Source organism: Microtus oregoni, unplaced genomic scaffold (genome assembly GCF_018167655.1).
Source record: "Microtus oregoni isolate MIOR12 unplaced genomic scaffold, Mior012 000000F_ref0000247, whole genome shotgun sequence".
Lineage (NCBI taxonomy): Eukaryota > Metazoa > Chordata > Mammalia > Rodentia > Cricetidae > Microtus > Microtus oregoni.
The window spans coordinates 15,774,996-15,790,743 of NW_024543059.1; the positions used below are offsets into that span (position 1 = coordinate 15,774,996).

Sequence of the window (15,748 nt, forward strand, 5' to 3'; positions counted from 1 at the left end):
TTCCTTTATCCCAAAGACCCTGTGTTTTGCCCAGCCAGATATCCTGCAGGTATCTCAAATCTGTGGGTTCAGATGGACTTTTTCAATTCACATGACCCGAAACCTTATTCTCCTATCATTCTTACTAAGCTCATCCAGGTATCCAATGCAGGAAGGAATCTTCACTGCCTGTGCTGCCCAGTACGCCTCCTTTACCACAAATAGGTTTAACGTTAAGTCTTTTTGGTAGAAAGGGTAATTGAGATAGGCTCTCATGTAATTCAGCATGGTCGAAAACTACGTAATGAAGGATGACCTTAAACTCCCGATCCTCTTGCTTCTTCTGCTGTGCGACTGCCAGGTTGCATGTATGAGCGGCTACTCATCACCTCGTCTATTGTATTCCCCTTTCCATTTTAAGAAATTTAAATTTTTTGTCAGAACTTATTTATTATGAGAGGGGGCACTCATGCCACACAGGCATGTGACAATCAGAGGACAACTTGCAGGAGCCAGGCCCCTTCTACCAGGTGAGTCCTAGGACCCAAAGCACAGCACGATAGCGAGGCAATCCTACCAGCCCTCTCATTTCATTTCTAAGTTTTTTGTTTGGAGCTGATTTTATTCCAGAGGAAAGGTGCAAAAACAGAACTGACACTCCCTTGTATCTTCCACTTCACTTCAGCTAAATCCACAGCTTGGACCATCACAGAACAATTTTTCCTTTATTGACCCTTCCTGGCTCAGACCTTCAAATTTCTTCAGATTTTCTCTCTTAAATGAAAACATCAGTCCTTCCCACAAGTCTCCCCTCACTCCTCTCTCTCTCTCTCTCTCTCTCTCTCTCCACCCATACTTGAAAAAGAAATTAAACTGAATACCAGTCTACAAGCACTTATAAATTAATCTAAAACTGAAGAAAAACAATACCTATTTCATCCACAGGAACAATAAGTACTTCGTTGCCCAGATCCGTGGCCCAGATGGAAACAACATCAACCTTAAACTTCTCCCATACATACATTCTTTTGAAATTGTGCAGATTATAGATGGAGAATCCTTTGACTCCTCCAACAAACAGATAGTCTTGTGAAACAGCCATGCCGCCAGGCCTTTTGCTGAGCTGGGGAAGCACAGACATAAAAGGACCAAACTGAGTCTTTCCAGCTGTCGATGCCATCGAGCAATCTGAGCTAACTTTTCAAAGAGAGCTCATCATAGGCACAGCATCGCCAAATGTGTGCCTGTTGAAAATGCTTGCCGTAAGCATTTCCCTTTGGGGGGCAGTAGCCAGGGAAAACAAAAGTTGAGACTAGATAGATATTCTGAACGTAAGCACACCTACAGGTCCTCTGCTGTATTAAATCTAGTGTCCTGTGGGAAGAACAACATCTGAGCCACTGATAGGCCTCAACTGCCAAGCATGGAGGGGGCCTGATACATTAATGAAGCTTTTCAGTGTCAATAACACAGCACAAAGGGCCTTAGTGCAGTCAGCTAACCATAACACCCCACTGCCCGCAGGCCACTGCCAGCTTTTTTTCTTTTACCAAAAGCAACATGCCTACTATCTATCAAAAATGCACATGTGCTGTTCATAGAGCTCGGTAGGAATTCCTCCCTTCCCTGAATCAGGCATTTCCATTAACATTGAAATGAAAACCAGGCACCCTCGTTCATACCTGGATCTCTGTGACTGGAGGGTAGACAGTGGGCTGGACGCGGTTTTTCTCAGTTTCCCGGACAGCTTCTCTCTCTTGGATAATTTCCCACGAGTGGTCAAACAGCTGGTTCACTAGCTTGTTGATCATTCGGTAAGGCTGAGGCAGGGAGTCCAGCTCTTGATCCACGTCCCTGAAGACAAAATCCTTTTCATCATCCTTAGGCCAGTCTGCCTCTGTTGGAGAGGGAATCTCCAGTGGTCCCTTGGCAAACACAGACAGCCTGACTTTCTGAGCCTGACTTCCTTTCGAGGATGACATCTCAACAGGTGGCAGTGAGAGCTTCTGGGAACTCCAAGCTGAGAAGCAAAGCAAGAGGAGAGACTTTGAGAAGAAGGTAAATAAGAAGCCAGGCTGTCTCAAGATGACTTCCTTATGTATCATAGGATTGCTACCACATTCCCGGGATATGGTCTTCATAGTCACGTGGGCATTGGAAGGGACAGGTACTTCCAGACTAACCCATGATGATGTGCACTGATGTGGAAGAATTCGTCATTCTGTTGTCCTTCTTCCCCTCCTGATAGAAGTAACTATCTTGTGTTCTAAACTGAACCCACTTACAGCCAATACCTTTCCCTGGTTGTCTGCCTTTGCAGATGTCTCTGGTTAAGCCACTGAGTCTCCCTCTTTCTCTCTCCTCAGGACCAGTCAGATGCAGCTTAACACTTCCAATCTTGGTGGTGTAATGTGTTCCCTCATCAGGAGCTTTGTGGGTCCCATGCCCCGTGTCCTGCATCTGTGAACTTCTTCAAGAGTCTACAGAACTATCTCGGGCATGGAAAGACTACTGACTAAAAAACCTGCAAAATCAGAATAATTAGATATTTCTAAAGTAGTTATAACTTAGCATCTCTTCTCTATATTTCTGTATGAAGTAGAAGACGACGGGAAGGGAAAAAATAATCTGTATTTCAAAAGCTTAAAAGTTGTGTACCATTCTGAGTAAAAGAGATTTCAAATGTTAATTACATTTTCCTACTTATTTGTGTGTGTGTGTGTGTGTGCTCACATATGCACATACACATGTGTGCCATAGTGCATGTGTGGTATGGTGGATAGGTATGACTCCCATAGACCCCCATGTGTTTGAATGTTGGCCCATAAGGAGTAGCATTACTAGGAGGTTTGGTCTTGTTGGAGTAGGTGTGACTTTGTTAGAGGAAGTGTGTCACTGTGGGGGCGGGTTTTAAGGTCTCATATATGTTCAAGCTATGCCCAGTACACAATCACTCCTGCTGTCTGCAGATTAAGATGGAGAACTCTCAGCTTCTTCTCTAGCACCACGTCTGCCATGTCCCCCATGATGATAATGGACTAAACCGCTGAAACTGTGCGCCCAATTAAATGTTTTTCTTTGTAAGAGTTGCCATGGTCACGGTGTCTCCTCACAGTGATAGAAACCCAAACTAAGATATATGAGAGTTCAAGGAACAACCCTGAGGAGTTGGTTCTCTCCATCCTCACGAGTCCTAGAAATTGAACTCAGTCATTAGGCTTGGTGACAAGTGCCTTTACCCACTCAACCATCATGCCAGCCTGTCATGGCTTTAAAAAGCATTTGATGACAAAATTATGAGACATTTTAAGATGCTTAACTCAGGGCAGCATGGTCTTCTGTTGATAAAGTGGCTGTGGTCTATGGGGGTCCTATAAAGAGCCTGCTGCCATCACTGTCTTTCCCTACACGCTGGAGTGCATATACGATGCTTCCAGTATGTGATGGACAAGGCTAGTTGATACTGGGGCAAGGACCACTTGAGGGTGTTAGTGAGGACAGTCAGCTAAACTCACACAGAGCAGGGACTACTGTGGTTTCTTTAACTAGCTAGACTAGACAATCTCATAAGTCACAAGCAGTGGATAGAGCATTCAGAAGGGTCTAGACTTGCTAGTGGGAAACATAAGCCCAAGAGGGAATTATTGCATCAGAATCACACACATGAAATGATGTATTAGAATGTAAAAGGCCAAACAGCCTTTAACAAACTTTATCTCAGAGCAAAGATTAAACGGAGAGAGAGAACTCATTCATGGGTTGGAAGATTCATTTTGTTAAAATGTCAGTTCTCCCTACATTGACTATACATTTGTTATAATCCATATGATAATCCAAGCTGGCATTTTAAAAAAGAAATTAGAAAGCAACTTGATAGGGCCAGAGAGATGACTTTGCAGTAAAGAACGTTTGCTATTTTTCTTTTTTTTAAAAAAATATTTATTTATTTATTTATTTATTTATTTATTTATTTATTATGTATACAATATTCTGTCTGTATGCCTGAAGGCCAGAAGAGGGCGCCAGACCTCTTTACAGATGGTTGTGAGCCACCATGTGGTTGCTGGGAATTGAACTCAGGACCTTTGGAAGAGCAGGCAATGCTCTTAACCACTGAGCCATCTCTCCAGCCCCCTTGCTATTTTTCAAGAGGACCCAAGTTAAGTTCCTACACCCACTTCAGTAATTCCCATTCCAGGGGCTCCAATGCTCTCTTCTGGCTTCTGAGGGCACCAGCATGTACAAGGCATACATGTATGTGCATGAACACACACACATACACAATTAAAGATAAAAATAAATCTTTAAGGAAAAAGAAAAAGCGAAGCCATGATGTGGGATGTCTTTCCATGTGCTGTGAATATGTGCTGCTTTTATTGGTTGATGAATAAAGCTGCTTTGGCCTATGACAGGGCAGAATAATGATAAGCAGGAAATCCAAGCAGAGACAGGGAGAAAGAAGGCAGAGTCGGAGAGGTGCCAGCAGCCACCAGAGGAGTAAGAAGCCAGTGTATTGCCAGTCACTGGCATGTGGTGATATTCAGATTATTAGAAATGGGTTAATTTATATTATAATGAGTTCATTTGTAGTGGCTTAGGGCTAGCCACTAAGAAGCCTGAGCCATCGGTTAACAGAATATAACTAATATTAAACCTCCAAATGATTATTTCAAAAGTGGCTGTGGGGACTGGTGGGTGGGAGAGAAACCGTTTCAGCCTTCAAGTCTTAGGGATAGGTCTGGGACAGGTAATAAAGATAAGAAAAGCAGAAAAGGGAAAAGCCACCTTATTTCGTGGCTATAGAGAACAATCTTATAAAATTTCTTGCAAGCGGCTACTTGCAGAGCCTTGGGTCTTCTCACTGGCTCTCTGAAGCTCCAGTCCCACCCTCTCTCACCACGTGGCTGCTTAGCGACCTCCACTGTGAAAAAGCACAGCTTTCTCTCTTCATCATCTCTCTATACCTGGACACTTCTGAGATTTACACTTTGCCTGCCCTGTTGTTTTTCTTTCAAATGCTCAATAAAATCGCCTTCCAGTCTCCTCCCTAGTCTAACCCACAAAAGGGAGCCTTGATGTCTCTGGAAAGAGTGCCAGCCAAGGGAGGGCTGTACACTGTGGCCCAGGTCGCTGCAGGGATCAGTGAGGTGAGGTACAGCTGTCTAGAGAAGTGTCCCTGAGAGGTCCCGGCAGAGATGCTTTCAGAGAAGACTGGCAACTCCCACGTTACCCCATCCTGAGAAAACACCTCTGGGTGATCCTCTAAGAAGGCAGGGTGACATGACTGAGTCTGTGTTTCAGCAGAATACTCCCACCCTAGCCATCGGAGTCAGGGATGGGAGGAAATAATGGGAGATGAGAGAAGCAAACAGAAAAACAGGGAAGGGGGAAGGAGGAAGCAAAGGTGAAGAGAAGATTACAAAATATAAGTGAGGCCCCATTTTCCAGCTCCACAGCAGCGCGATATCACTACGATCTCCTTCGCCTGCACTTTGTTCATGTTGAGCCTTTTAGGATTCCCTCAGGAAAGAATCATTCGGGTTTCAATACTCCTAATAGAAAATTCTCTCACTTTCCCCCACTCTCCAGCTAGAAACACCCTTTAGGACTGGTTTATCTCTGTCGCCTGCATCACGTCAGGCCAAAAACAGGGAAATGAGGACGCCTGCGGTCTCCAAAAGACGACTTCTGGGTCCTCCGCCTGAGAAGACCATTCAGCGTTCCAGGTGGGGTTCATGGGTACCTGAGCACACCGGGACGCCTGAGGCAGGGAGCGGATTGACCCACTCAGTGCCTCCACCTGGAAATGAGGCGGGAGGAGGCCACTACAGCTGAACTGGTGAGTCGTAGCTTTGCTCGCGGCTTGGCATCGCCTTAGTAACTACTACTTCCGGTCCCTACCGGAAACCTAAAAAGCCGAGCTTCCGAAGGTGTAAGTCCGCCCCCGTGTGGGCGGAGAGACCCGGTTCCGCCCACTCCACGGCTGCCCTGTCCCCGGCTGTCCCCTGGGACCCGCGGCGCCCCAGAGGACCCACGAGTGATCCGGGTGCGACGCGTGGCCGTGGGTGGGAGCCATGGACGCTTTCATCCGCTTAACCAACCAGAGCCAGGGCCGGGACCGACTTTTCAGGTGAGTCTGGTGCCGTCGGCCTCCACCCCTGTCCGGTCCGGACCCAAGATTTCCTCCTCTCCTGGGCTCGGAGAAGGAGATAACAGCCCTGTAAATCGAGGCACGAGGACGCGGCCAGCTCCCACTTGAGGGAGTTGGGACCCGAGTCCCTCCTCCGAAATCCAATGGGGCTGTGCGCGCCCGCCACCTCCGTGACAGCAGCCTATGACAGCAGCTTATCTCCTGACTTGTCCCCAGAGAGGGAAACTGAGTCCCCAACGCGCAACATCTTTCCTAGAGATTTCTTTTCGAGAGAAACTTTGGGTTTCTTTTGTACCTAAGGAAGCAGAACCCCTGCGGCTTGGAGCGCCAGATGAAGTACTCATGGAAAGACAGTTGTATCTTCTTTATCTTCCACTTGGGCTCAGCCTGTGTCTTGGAGACAGAGAGTTAAGAAGCTTTGTAAACTGTAAGAAGTACAGTGGAAAAAAACGTTTGGTCTGTACTTCCAAAGTACATGGTGTGGTTTTGAAAGCACTCATGAGTGTTTGAAACTAATCCCCCTTCATTTTTGTTTTAAAAGAGAAATTTGTCTGAGTGGTGCTCAATAACCATTTAAAAGAAAAGGAAAGGAAAAAAAATAGTTTTATTTAACAGCCCTTTCCAGGTGTTTGTGTTCAACTTCTAATGTACACTAAACGTATAAGAAAAACCCTAATAGGGGGCTGGAGAGATGGCTCAGTGGTTAAGAGCATTGCCTGCTCTTTCAAAGGTCCTGAGTTCAATTCCCAGCAACCACATGGTGGCTCACAACCATCTGTAAAGAGGTCTGGCGCCCTCTTCTGGCCTTCAGGCATACAGACAGAATATTGTATACATAATAAATAAATAAATAAATATTAAAATAAAAAAAAAAAGAAAAACCCTAATAGACTCCAGGAGACCAACTGTAGAGCTGCTCAGCCCCGTGGAGGAGACACTTTGACCTCCCAATTTCACATCTAGGGAAACTGAAGCAGGAGGTTAAGAAGAACGGAAGTGCAGAGCCGAGAGATGCTGGTCCACACGGTCCGCTCTAGCGCCCGCCTCTTAACTTAGTTATGCTGTCTTGCGTCTGACTTGATAGGTTTTCAAAATGATTGAAAACATACATGCTCTATCAAAAGTCAAAACACAGAATTCTATTGTGCCCAGAATGTAACCTGCGATGCCTTTTAATAAAATAGTAATTTTGGATGTAAGTGGACAACAAAATTTTACTTCCCAACCCCTTTAAGGATCTGTGTAACCATAAACAAGCTAGCGTTCCTAAAATAATGCCTTGGTTTCAGACCCTCTCCTGTTAGACCAAATCTGAGAGAGGAGGATGTATTTTTTTTTCTTTTCTTTTTTTCTTTTTTTTGGTTTTTTCGAGACAAGGTTTCTCTGTGGTTTTGGAGCCTGTCCTGGAACTAGCTCTGTAGACCAGGCTGGTCTCGAACTCACAGAGATCCGCCTGCCTCTGCCTCCCGAGTGCTGGGATTACAGGCGTGCGCCACCACCGCCCGGCTGAGAGAGGAGGATGTATTGACATGCGCAGTTTGAGCCCTTTGGCCAGAAGTGGCTTCTGTCTTCTACTCTCCCTTCTTGACTTCATTACCCAGAAGTAGCTCATCATCATACCATTTTGGGGAGGATTTATTTATTTATTTTGGAAGAATCTCACTCTGTGGCCCAGACTGCCACCACAATCCCCTTGTCTCAGCCTTCTGAGCACTGGAATTGTAGGCACAAGCCACCAGCCCTGTGCCAGTTTTGCTGAGAACACTGATACCCTACAGGGACTCCGGTGCAGTTCTAAGACAGCAGGAACCAACCAGCAACTACTGATCTACGTTTGTTGTTGTTCTTTGTTTTGTTTGAGACAGGGTTGCACTCTGTAGGCCTGGTTGTCCTGGAATTCTGTATATAGACCCGGCTGGTTATGACTACCTTCCTCTACCTCCTGAGTGCTGGGAATAAAGGTGTGCACTAACTACCACACCTGGCCCAGAACCTGCTTTTATTAAGTAGGCTGCAGATGCATTTGGATGTTTGTGATTCTAATTTATGGTATTCATGGCCATGTCATTGTTATTGTTACCATTGTTTGTGTAATAATAATCACTGTATTGAATGTGCAGTATTATTAAACAGCTGTATGTAAAATACTAGTTGGTTTGAAGGACAAACACTATAGGTGCTGATTTGTAGATTGGTGTGTCTTTGGTCCTTTAGTCTTTTTTTTTTTTTTTTTTTTGGTTTTTTTTCGAGACAGGGTTTCTCTGTGGCTTTGGAGCCTGTCCTAGAACTAGCTCTGTAGACCAGGCTGGTCTCGAACTCACAGAGATCCGCCTGTCTCTGCCTCCCGAGTGCTGGGATTAAAGACGTGCACCACCATCGCCCGGCCTGGTCCTTTAGTCTTAAAAACTAAATATGGAGACTGGTTTTTGAGATTGTGTCCTGTCGCATAAATAGTAAGTTTAAACTATGTGGTAGAAATGATCATTTTGGATATCGGATCTACCCAGGGGCAGATAGTGAATTTGGACCTTCACGGAGCTGAGAGACATCTCTGTGCAGCTTTTCATGACATCCATCTTCCTGTGCCAGCAAAGGGCTTTAGAGTCCTCTTTCCTAACCTTTGTGTTACATTTCCATTGCATGTTCGCCCTTTGGCCCTCCTGTGTAAGGACTATTGCAGAATGTTGCTTTTGTAAGAGCTGCAACATGAGAAATCTTCCCAGAAATTTGGCCTCAGCACGATGTTTCTCTTTGCTTTCCCTTCATGAATCAAATTTTATTTGCTTTGTAAACCATTTTCCTCATTTTTTCCATTTCAGAGCCACTCAACATGCATGCATGTTGCTTAGATATTTGTTAGAGTCTAGAGCTGGCAAAGAGGCGGTGGTAACGAAGCTCAAGAGGCTGGAGTCCAGTGTGAGCACTGGCCGTAAATGTAAGTACCTGTCTCTCGAGGGACAGCGGCTTCTGGTTTAAAATCCTTAGCCTCGGCCCCTGGAATTGACAATGTGCTTTCAAGGTCTTCCTTTCCACTCGCCCAAGTCTACGGTGCAGCTGGCAGTAGTCCTGCTGGGGATCCAAGGCCGAATGCTTTGCTGTGGGCTGTTCACAGATGTCTTCCTCTGGTCGCATTTGATGCCATACCATAGCCTCCTGCATAATCTTAGCCGGTGGGGCACACGGTGTGCTGGTTCACTTCAGTTCTAAGAGTGTCTTGGCAGTGCCCACATGAGCTTCAGTCTAGCATGACCCCTGCAGTTCTGTAGACCAGGACAGCCATATCCTAGTGCACATGCCTTTTCCTCCTCCTCCAGTGAGGATCCGTGGGGGACCCGAATGGGTACATTCTCTTAGTGTGTCAGGTAGCTCCATGTGAAAGTCAAAGAGTGATGGCAGGGGTTTTCACCCATGGCTACACCCTCATATCAGTCATCCTGGGAGAGCCCATGCTTCTTATAACAGTTGCATGCCTGACTCCATTGTGTGATGCAAAGCAGATGTTTCGACAGTAGATCAGCAGATATACTAGGATGAGATGTAGACCATCCCATATCGATGAGTTGTTCGAGTACCTACTTAATAAGTGAGCATTCCTTAGCTTTATGGGAGAGATAAAATAACGTAAATCCTATTTAGTGCCAAATATGATGGCTGGGAAAAAAATATTTTGAAGGAGGTAGGATTTGAGGTGTGGCTGGAGAGACAAAGGACTCTGAAAGGGAGGTTTCCCCTAGCAGAGGCTCAGGACTGCTAGGTGCTAACTGTCCTGGAGCGTCAGTGTCAACCCCAAAACCTGGTTTGGCAGAGAGAGAAGACTTAAATAGTCAACAAAGTTGGGTAAGATTTCTGGTTGTCTTTGAAGGCTAAGATTAGAAATTCTGTAATAAATGCTCCAGAATGTCATTGCTGAAGTGTCCCCTAGGGTTTCACTAGTCTTGAGAGGCCAGAAGGTACTTACCAGCTGGCCCATGAGCTGGAATGAGAACCCGAAGCCCCGGTTTTGAAACAGTCATTTCATATACTGCTCTATGCTAGTTAAAATAATGTCAAGTGCTCTTCTGAGATTGTGTTTGGAGGGTAGCTGCTTCGGGTAGTTCCAGGAAATACAGGTGACCCCCAATTGACTAATGCATGCTTATATAAGGGCACACATTGCAGTGGTTGGCTAGTTCATCTAGGTGCTCCCTGTGAGTCCTGATCACCATAGCCCCTCAGTACTACCATTTCTCTGTGCTCTTCGTCCATAGTGAAGGAAGATGAACTAGAATGACCCTCAAAGGATACTGCTGCTTTGCCTAAGGCAGCCTTTTGATGGTGTCTTAGTCACTGTTCTGTTGCTGTGAAGAGACACCATGAGCAAGGCAGTTGTTATTTAGGACAGAATTTAATTTGGGACTTGCTTGCAGTTGCAGGGACTTAGTCCATGGTCATCATGGACGGGAGCATGGCGGCAGGCCATGTGGTAATGGAGAGTAGCTAAGAGCCACACCTTGATCTATAAGCCAAGAGAGAGATCGGGGGAGAGAGAAGAAGAAAGAGAGAGAAACAGAGACTTTGGACTGGCCTGGGCCTGGGATGGGCTTTTGAAACCTGAATGCCCACCCCTACTGACACTTCTTCCAACAAGGCCACCCTTCCTGATCCTTCTAATACTATCAAAGAGTTCTACTCCCTGGTGACTAAGTATTCAATTATGAACCTGTGGGGGAAGGCAGCATTCTTATTTAAAGCACCACAAATGCGAAATCAAATGTGTAAGAATGTTAAGCCTGGAACTTGTGTTAAGTACTCTTGCTTCTAAAGTGTAAAGGTTAATACTCAAACACAGTAACACACACCCATGATTAACCTGGTCTGGAGTATCCTGGAAATGAATGTTAAGGCACACCTTGGAATGGGGGTGTCAAATTGTAAAGGTCACTATCTTTTGGGCTTTTCAGGATCACGGTAGGGCTCCTTCTTTCCTCAGCTAGGACTGTGAGCCTCAACTGCGATCAGCTAAGTTCTAAATCCTTAACTCGTCTCGGGGCTTCTGCCTCCCATTAAGAACTAATTAAGTACTGATCCTGTGGCTTCTTTTTACAGGGTTCAGACTAGGCAACGTGGTTCACGCCATCCAGGCAACAGAACAGAGCATCCAAGTCATGGACCTAGTGCCCCGCTTATGCCTTACGCTAGCCAACCTGAACCGCGTGGTTTATTACATCTGTGACACTGTCCTGTGGGTGAAGAGTGTGGGTCTGACCTCTGGAGTCACCAGAGAAAAATGGCAAATGTGGGCCACCCGCCACTACTACTACTTCCTCCTGCTGAGCCTGGCCCGCGATCTGTATGAGATCTTGCTGCAGATGGAACGAGTGGCCCGGGACAGGGCCAAGAGAGAGAAGTCATCCCGGGACCCTCCTGGGTACAGCGTGGTCACTGAAGACATCGACTGGCTCCAGTCCTTTCTCCTACTCCTATTCCAGTCTCTGAAGCGGCATCCCCCCTTGCTCCTAGACACAGTGAAGAACTTGTGTGACATCCTCATCCCTCTGAATCACCTCGGAATCTACAAATCCAATCTAGGTGTCGTGGGACTGGGCGGTCTCGTGTCCTCCGTGGCGGGGCTCATCACCATAGTGTGTCCTCAATTGAAACTGAAGACCCACTAGGTGTTTGGAGGCTTGAAGGCTAACAGCTTAGTGGAGCAGACGTCTGTTTTTGTCCCAGGTCTCCCTGTGCTTGTTTAATCCTGTGAGAAGTGGGACCAACAATGGCGCGTGCAGACCGATACTTTGTTTATACGCTGCAGTAACTTCGGGATTTCTGAGTATTTTCCCTTCAGCTAACATTACTGAGTATTTTTATATGCGTCGTAAGAGCTTAATGTTTGCTGAATGAATAAAAATGGAAAGGAAAGAAATCATAGAAGACCCAAAGAAACTAGAACTGTGGATTGGTTTGTATGGGTCCTTGATTTCATCAGAGCGGAAGCATGGCACTCCTGGCTCTGGTTAAGGCCTCCCTTTCCCTCCCATCTGTTATTCCGACCCCTGACCCCACAGGTGTTGGTGTGGGATGGAGGGGAGCTGGGCTTGGAGCCTCCTAACCTGTTGGCTCTGGCCGTTGCTGCAGTGTGTCCTTACTGTGTCCAGAGGTAGACTCAGGGAAGTGTCAGGACCCTCGGGGTCTAAGTTGTGTCTGGGTGGAATGCTCAGGTAATACTGCGGGTCAGCGAGAGTGCAGCGGAGGAGACAGAGGTGAAAGTGGATGGAAGGTCACTGTGGTGCCTGTTACAAAGTCCGTGACAGATAAGGAAATTGACACTAGCAAAACTGAAGTCAGAGGTTCATTCTGGTTCTTTCCAAGGTGATTCCTCTACCATCTCATAACCATCAGCAGCATTTCCAGGCTCAAGAGTCCTTTGCCTTTTGCCCCTTGACACGCCCCACCCCCCAACACACATACACATTCCAGGCCTGGAACTTTCACTGATGGTTTCTGTCTTAGTCTGTGAAAAGAAAAATCTAGACTTAGCCAGATTGATTTTATTTAAAGCTACATAACAGTTGGGGCAATTCCACAATAATTTTCATCAAAATGTGAGAATTAAAAATTTCCTGTCTTTGCATGTAAGAATGTCAGTTTTCTGTGATAAATCAGGTTTACTCAGGACAGCGGGGGGTGGGGGGAGGAGTGGGAAAGAGCAGTAGGGCCAGTGAAGAGTACATGGGCACACTGAGTCCCCAGTCCCCACCACCAGGCAGCTGTGACAGCACCTTTAAAGCCATATAAAACTACCATTGAAATGGAAATGAGAACCACTTACTGAATAACCGCTTCCAGTGAATGTGACAAAGGTTCTTGAAAAGGACTCGGGTTCTTGGCTCTCTGTTTTTAAAATGAGTGACAGGAGAAAAGTTTGGGGGAATCCGAGAGAAACTAGAGTGGCTAAAACAAGACAAATATGTCTAAGTAGCTACTTGTACGGTAACATCGATTATGTCTAATAAATTTCTAAGCAGAGTTGACTCGCGTCTATGAATGTGTCTGGGATTGGAGTGTAGAGTAAGTGAGCTGAGGAAGCTCGGGGCTGGCAGGTGCAGGCTGGGAGGACGGCACAGGGACTATGGATGTCAAAGCTCTTGGTTGAAAGGTTCCCTTGCACACTGTCCAGACCACCCCTGCCAAGGTGCTCCACCGTAGCCTGGCCATGGCTGGCTAGCTTCTTCCTGGAGAAGCCTGCCTAGAGTTCATAGCAGTGTGTTGCAGATATCGGTTTTGGTCCTTGGGTCTTACACAGTGGAGAGGATGGTGGGCGGGTTGGGAGCTACCATCTCTAGAGTCTGTAAACTCCAACTCCATAGGGCCCTGCTACCTCATCCTTGTATCATTCCCCTCGACTAACCTCTCTTCCTGGGTCCACAGTCCTGAGGGGCTGCACAGACCAGCACACTCACAGCTGAGCAGTGCTGCTGAGGGCTGGCTCCACAAGTGTCTGAGTGTCCTGTTCAGCTTGGGGACCCACCTGTGCACAGACTGGCCAGGATTCCTGGGTCCCTGTAGTGGAGGGAAGGGGCCAGCATGAGATAGCTCAGTGCCTTCCCATCCCCCAGTACTGCTGGATAACTGCCCCTCCCCCCCATTAGGATCTGTTTGGCTCTTTCCCTTCTCACCTCTCACCCACTTTCTAGAATCCCAGTGGAAGCAGTCAAAGGACCAGCTTTGTCAGCAGAGCTGTTAGGCACAGAGCCCTCTAGCCCCTCTGGCCCAGAGCCACCGCCCGAGAAGGCAGACTGCCCTTTAACCTGGGCCGTGTCCAGATGCGAGCTTTCCAGATCATTTGTCCTGGACCTTGAAGTGAGAGCAGAGGCCACTTTATACACACGCGTCCCTCCTTCGCCACTGCTGTCTTACAGCCTAAAGGCTTAGACCAAGGTTGATAAGTATCAAAGGCTTCGCTTATCCATTACCTCTTTTGGAAGCTCCTCGCTCCACATTCCTCCCTTTCCTGACATCTTGTTCCCTGGTTTATTACACGAAGGATAAAATTTACTACCAGAGAGATATCTGTATCTATTTTTCATATCCTTATTTTTTATTACATTTATTTATGTATCGGTGTGTGTGTGTGTATGTGTGTGTGCGTGCATGTGTACATGTGACTCAAGTGTCACAGCATGCATGTGGAGGCCAGAGGACATCTTGCCAGAGTCAATTCTCTCCTACCATGTGGGTTCCAGGGACTGAACTCAGGTGGTCAGGCTTAGTGGCAGTCACCTTGACCTGCTGAGTCATTTTGCTGAACCTACCTCCTGGTACTTTTCTGTTCTGTTATCCACACTAACTCAGTAGAGTCAGCAACATGCAAATCTGCTAACTAGGAATGATATTTCGTGTTGTCCTCTCATTTTGATATAAGAGGCCCTTTCTAGCTGGTCGAAGACACTGGTTGGGACCACGGTGTTCCACCTACTTTAATCAGGAACTAAAATTTGAGCTTCCTATGTGGAGGAAGGAATGACATGCACTGATAGTTCTTGACTGTCTGGGTGCTATTGGTTGGCAAAACAAAACAAATCCAAACTCAACACCATCACCTCTGCAGACTTAGGTGAACAATGATTCTCCTTCTTCCTGTTCTGGAGGTATCTTAGGCTAGGTAAAGTTTCACCCCGCCCCCTTTCCTCAGTGCTGAAGATCAAATCCAGGGTCTTCAACGCTAGGCAAGCGCTCTGAGCTCTGCCCCCTAGCCCCTAGTTTGTTGAGTCAAGCTCTTGCTCTGTAGCTCAGGTTGCCCTCAAATTATCAATCCTGCCTCAGCATCCTGAGTGCTGGGGTTACCGGCACGTACAACCAGTTTCAAAATGTTTTCTTTAACTTTCGAGATTTACAGAGGTCAAAACTGTTCTCTCAGAGCCCAGATTACTGCAGACTCAGCTCTATCTGGGCTTCTTTTCTGGGAATTTATCTTGATAGTCATAGACTAATACAGTAAACTGAACCCCATCCCTCTGTGGGTTTGAATTGTGCTGTTCAACAGTCATCCTTGCTAGCAAATAGCAAAGCATGGGAGACACTCTATGGGAGTACTGTTGCATAGAAACTTTTGGGGGAAGGGACCAAAGATTGGGGACAGGGACAGAATGGCATGGAACTTTGATCTTAGGGGTTTAATGGCACAAATACTAGTGCCTTCTTTATGGAAAGCAATTTTTGTCCGCTGAAAGCCAGAAATATTCTGGAACTACTGTCTCGGGGCTCTGACACAGGGCTCCGTCAGCTCTGTGAGCAACCTTGTCATTGGAAAAGCATCCCCCATAGAAGCTAGGGTGAGCCCAGGGGACATCCTGGGTCAGACAGCTACGGCAACGGGCCCAGCTTTCTCTTCCTCCTTGCCCTCCTCCAATTGGGAGGTCTGAGAGGCATTGCCCAAGATTCCCTGGAGTGGCTGGAGGTGCTTCTGTGGAGGAGACTTTCCATAGCTGGGGCTTCTGAGACTGAGGTGGCCGTCCGCTGCAGTGAGTGTGGGGGTTCTCGGGTGTCTGCCTTACCCTGCTGCTTTCTGAGTGTTAAAGAGGAAGGGGCTGGGAGAAAGAGCACATGGGAAAATTCCGAGGGCACAGTGCTCTGCAG

The 15,748-nt window shown here is 46.7% G+C and overlaps 2 protein-coding genes across 4 annotated transcripts in view; one reads left to right on the top strand and one right to left on the bottom strand.

The window, feature by feature from the left end:
• Wdr93 (WD repeat domain 93) overlaps positions 1-1,961 on the bottom strand; it is a 33,659-nt gene extending 31,698 nt beyond the window's left edge. For both annotated transcript variants that reach the window (XM_041658223.1, XM_041658213.1), the window contains exons 1-2: positions 1,662-1,961; positions 910-1,102 (exon numbers count right to left, since the gene is read on the bottom strand). In XM_041658223.1, the coding sequence (XP_041514157.1) occupies positions 910-1,102; positions 1,662-1,961 (493 nt within the window). The remainder of the gene's footprint in view (positions 1-909; positions 1,103-1,661) is intronic.
• Positions 1,962-5,940: 3,979 nt separating this feature from the next.
• On the top strand, positions 5,941-13,138 carry Pex11a (peroxisomal biogenesis factor 11 alpha). 2 transcript variants are annotated; one of them, XM_041651191.1, is made up of 3 exons: positions 5,941-6,109; positions 8,950-9,065; positions 11,216-13,138. In XM_041651191.1, exons 1-3 carry the CDS (start codon positions 6,054-6,056, stop codon positions 11,782-11,784), a joined length of 741 nt encoding a protein of 246 aa, XP_041507125.1. In that variant the 5' UTR covers positions 5,941-6,053; the 3' UTR covers positions 11,785-13,138. The 2 variants fall into 2 exon arrangements, with proteins under 2 accessions (XP_041507125.1, XP_041507135.1); XM_041651201.1 differs by lacking the exon at positions 8,950-9,065 and having other exon boundaries at positions 5,972-6,109.
• Positions 13,139-15,748: the final 2,610 nt, after the last annotated feature.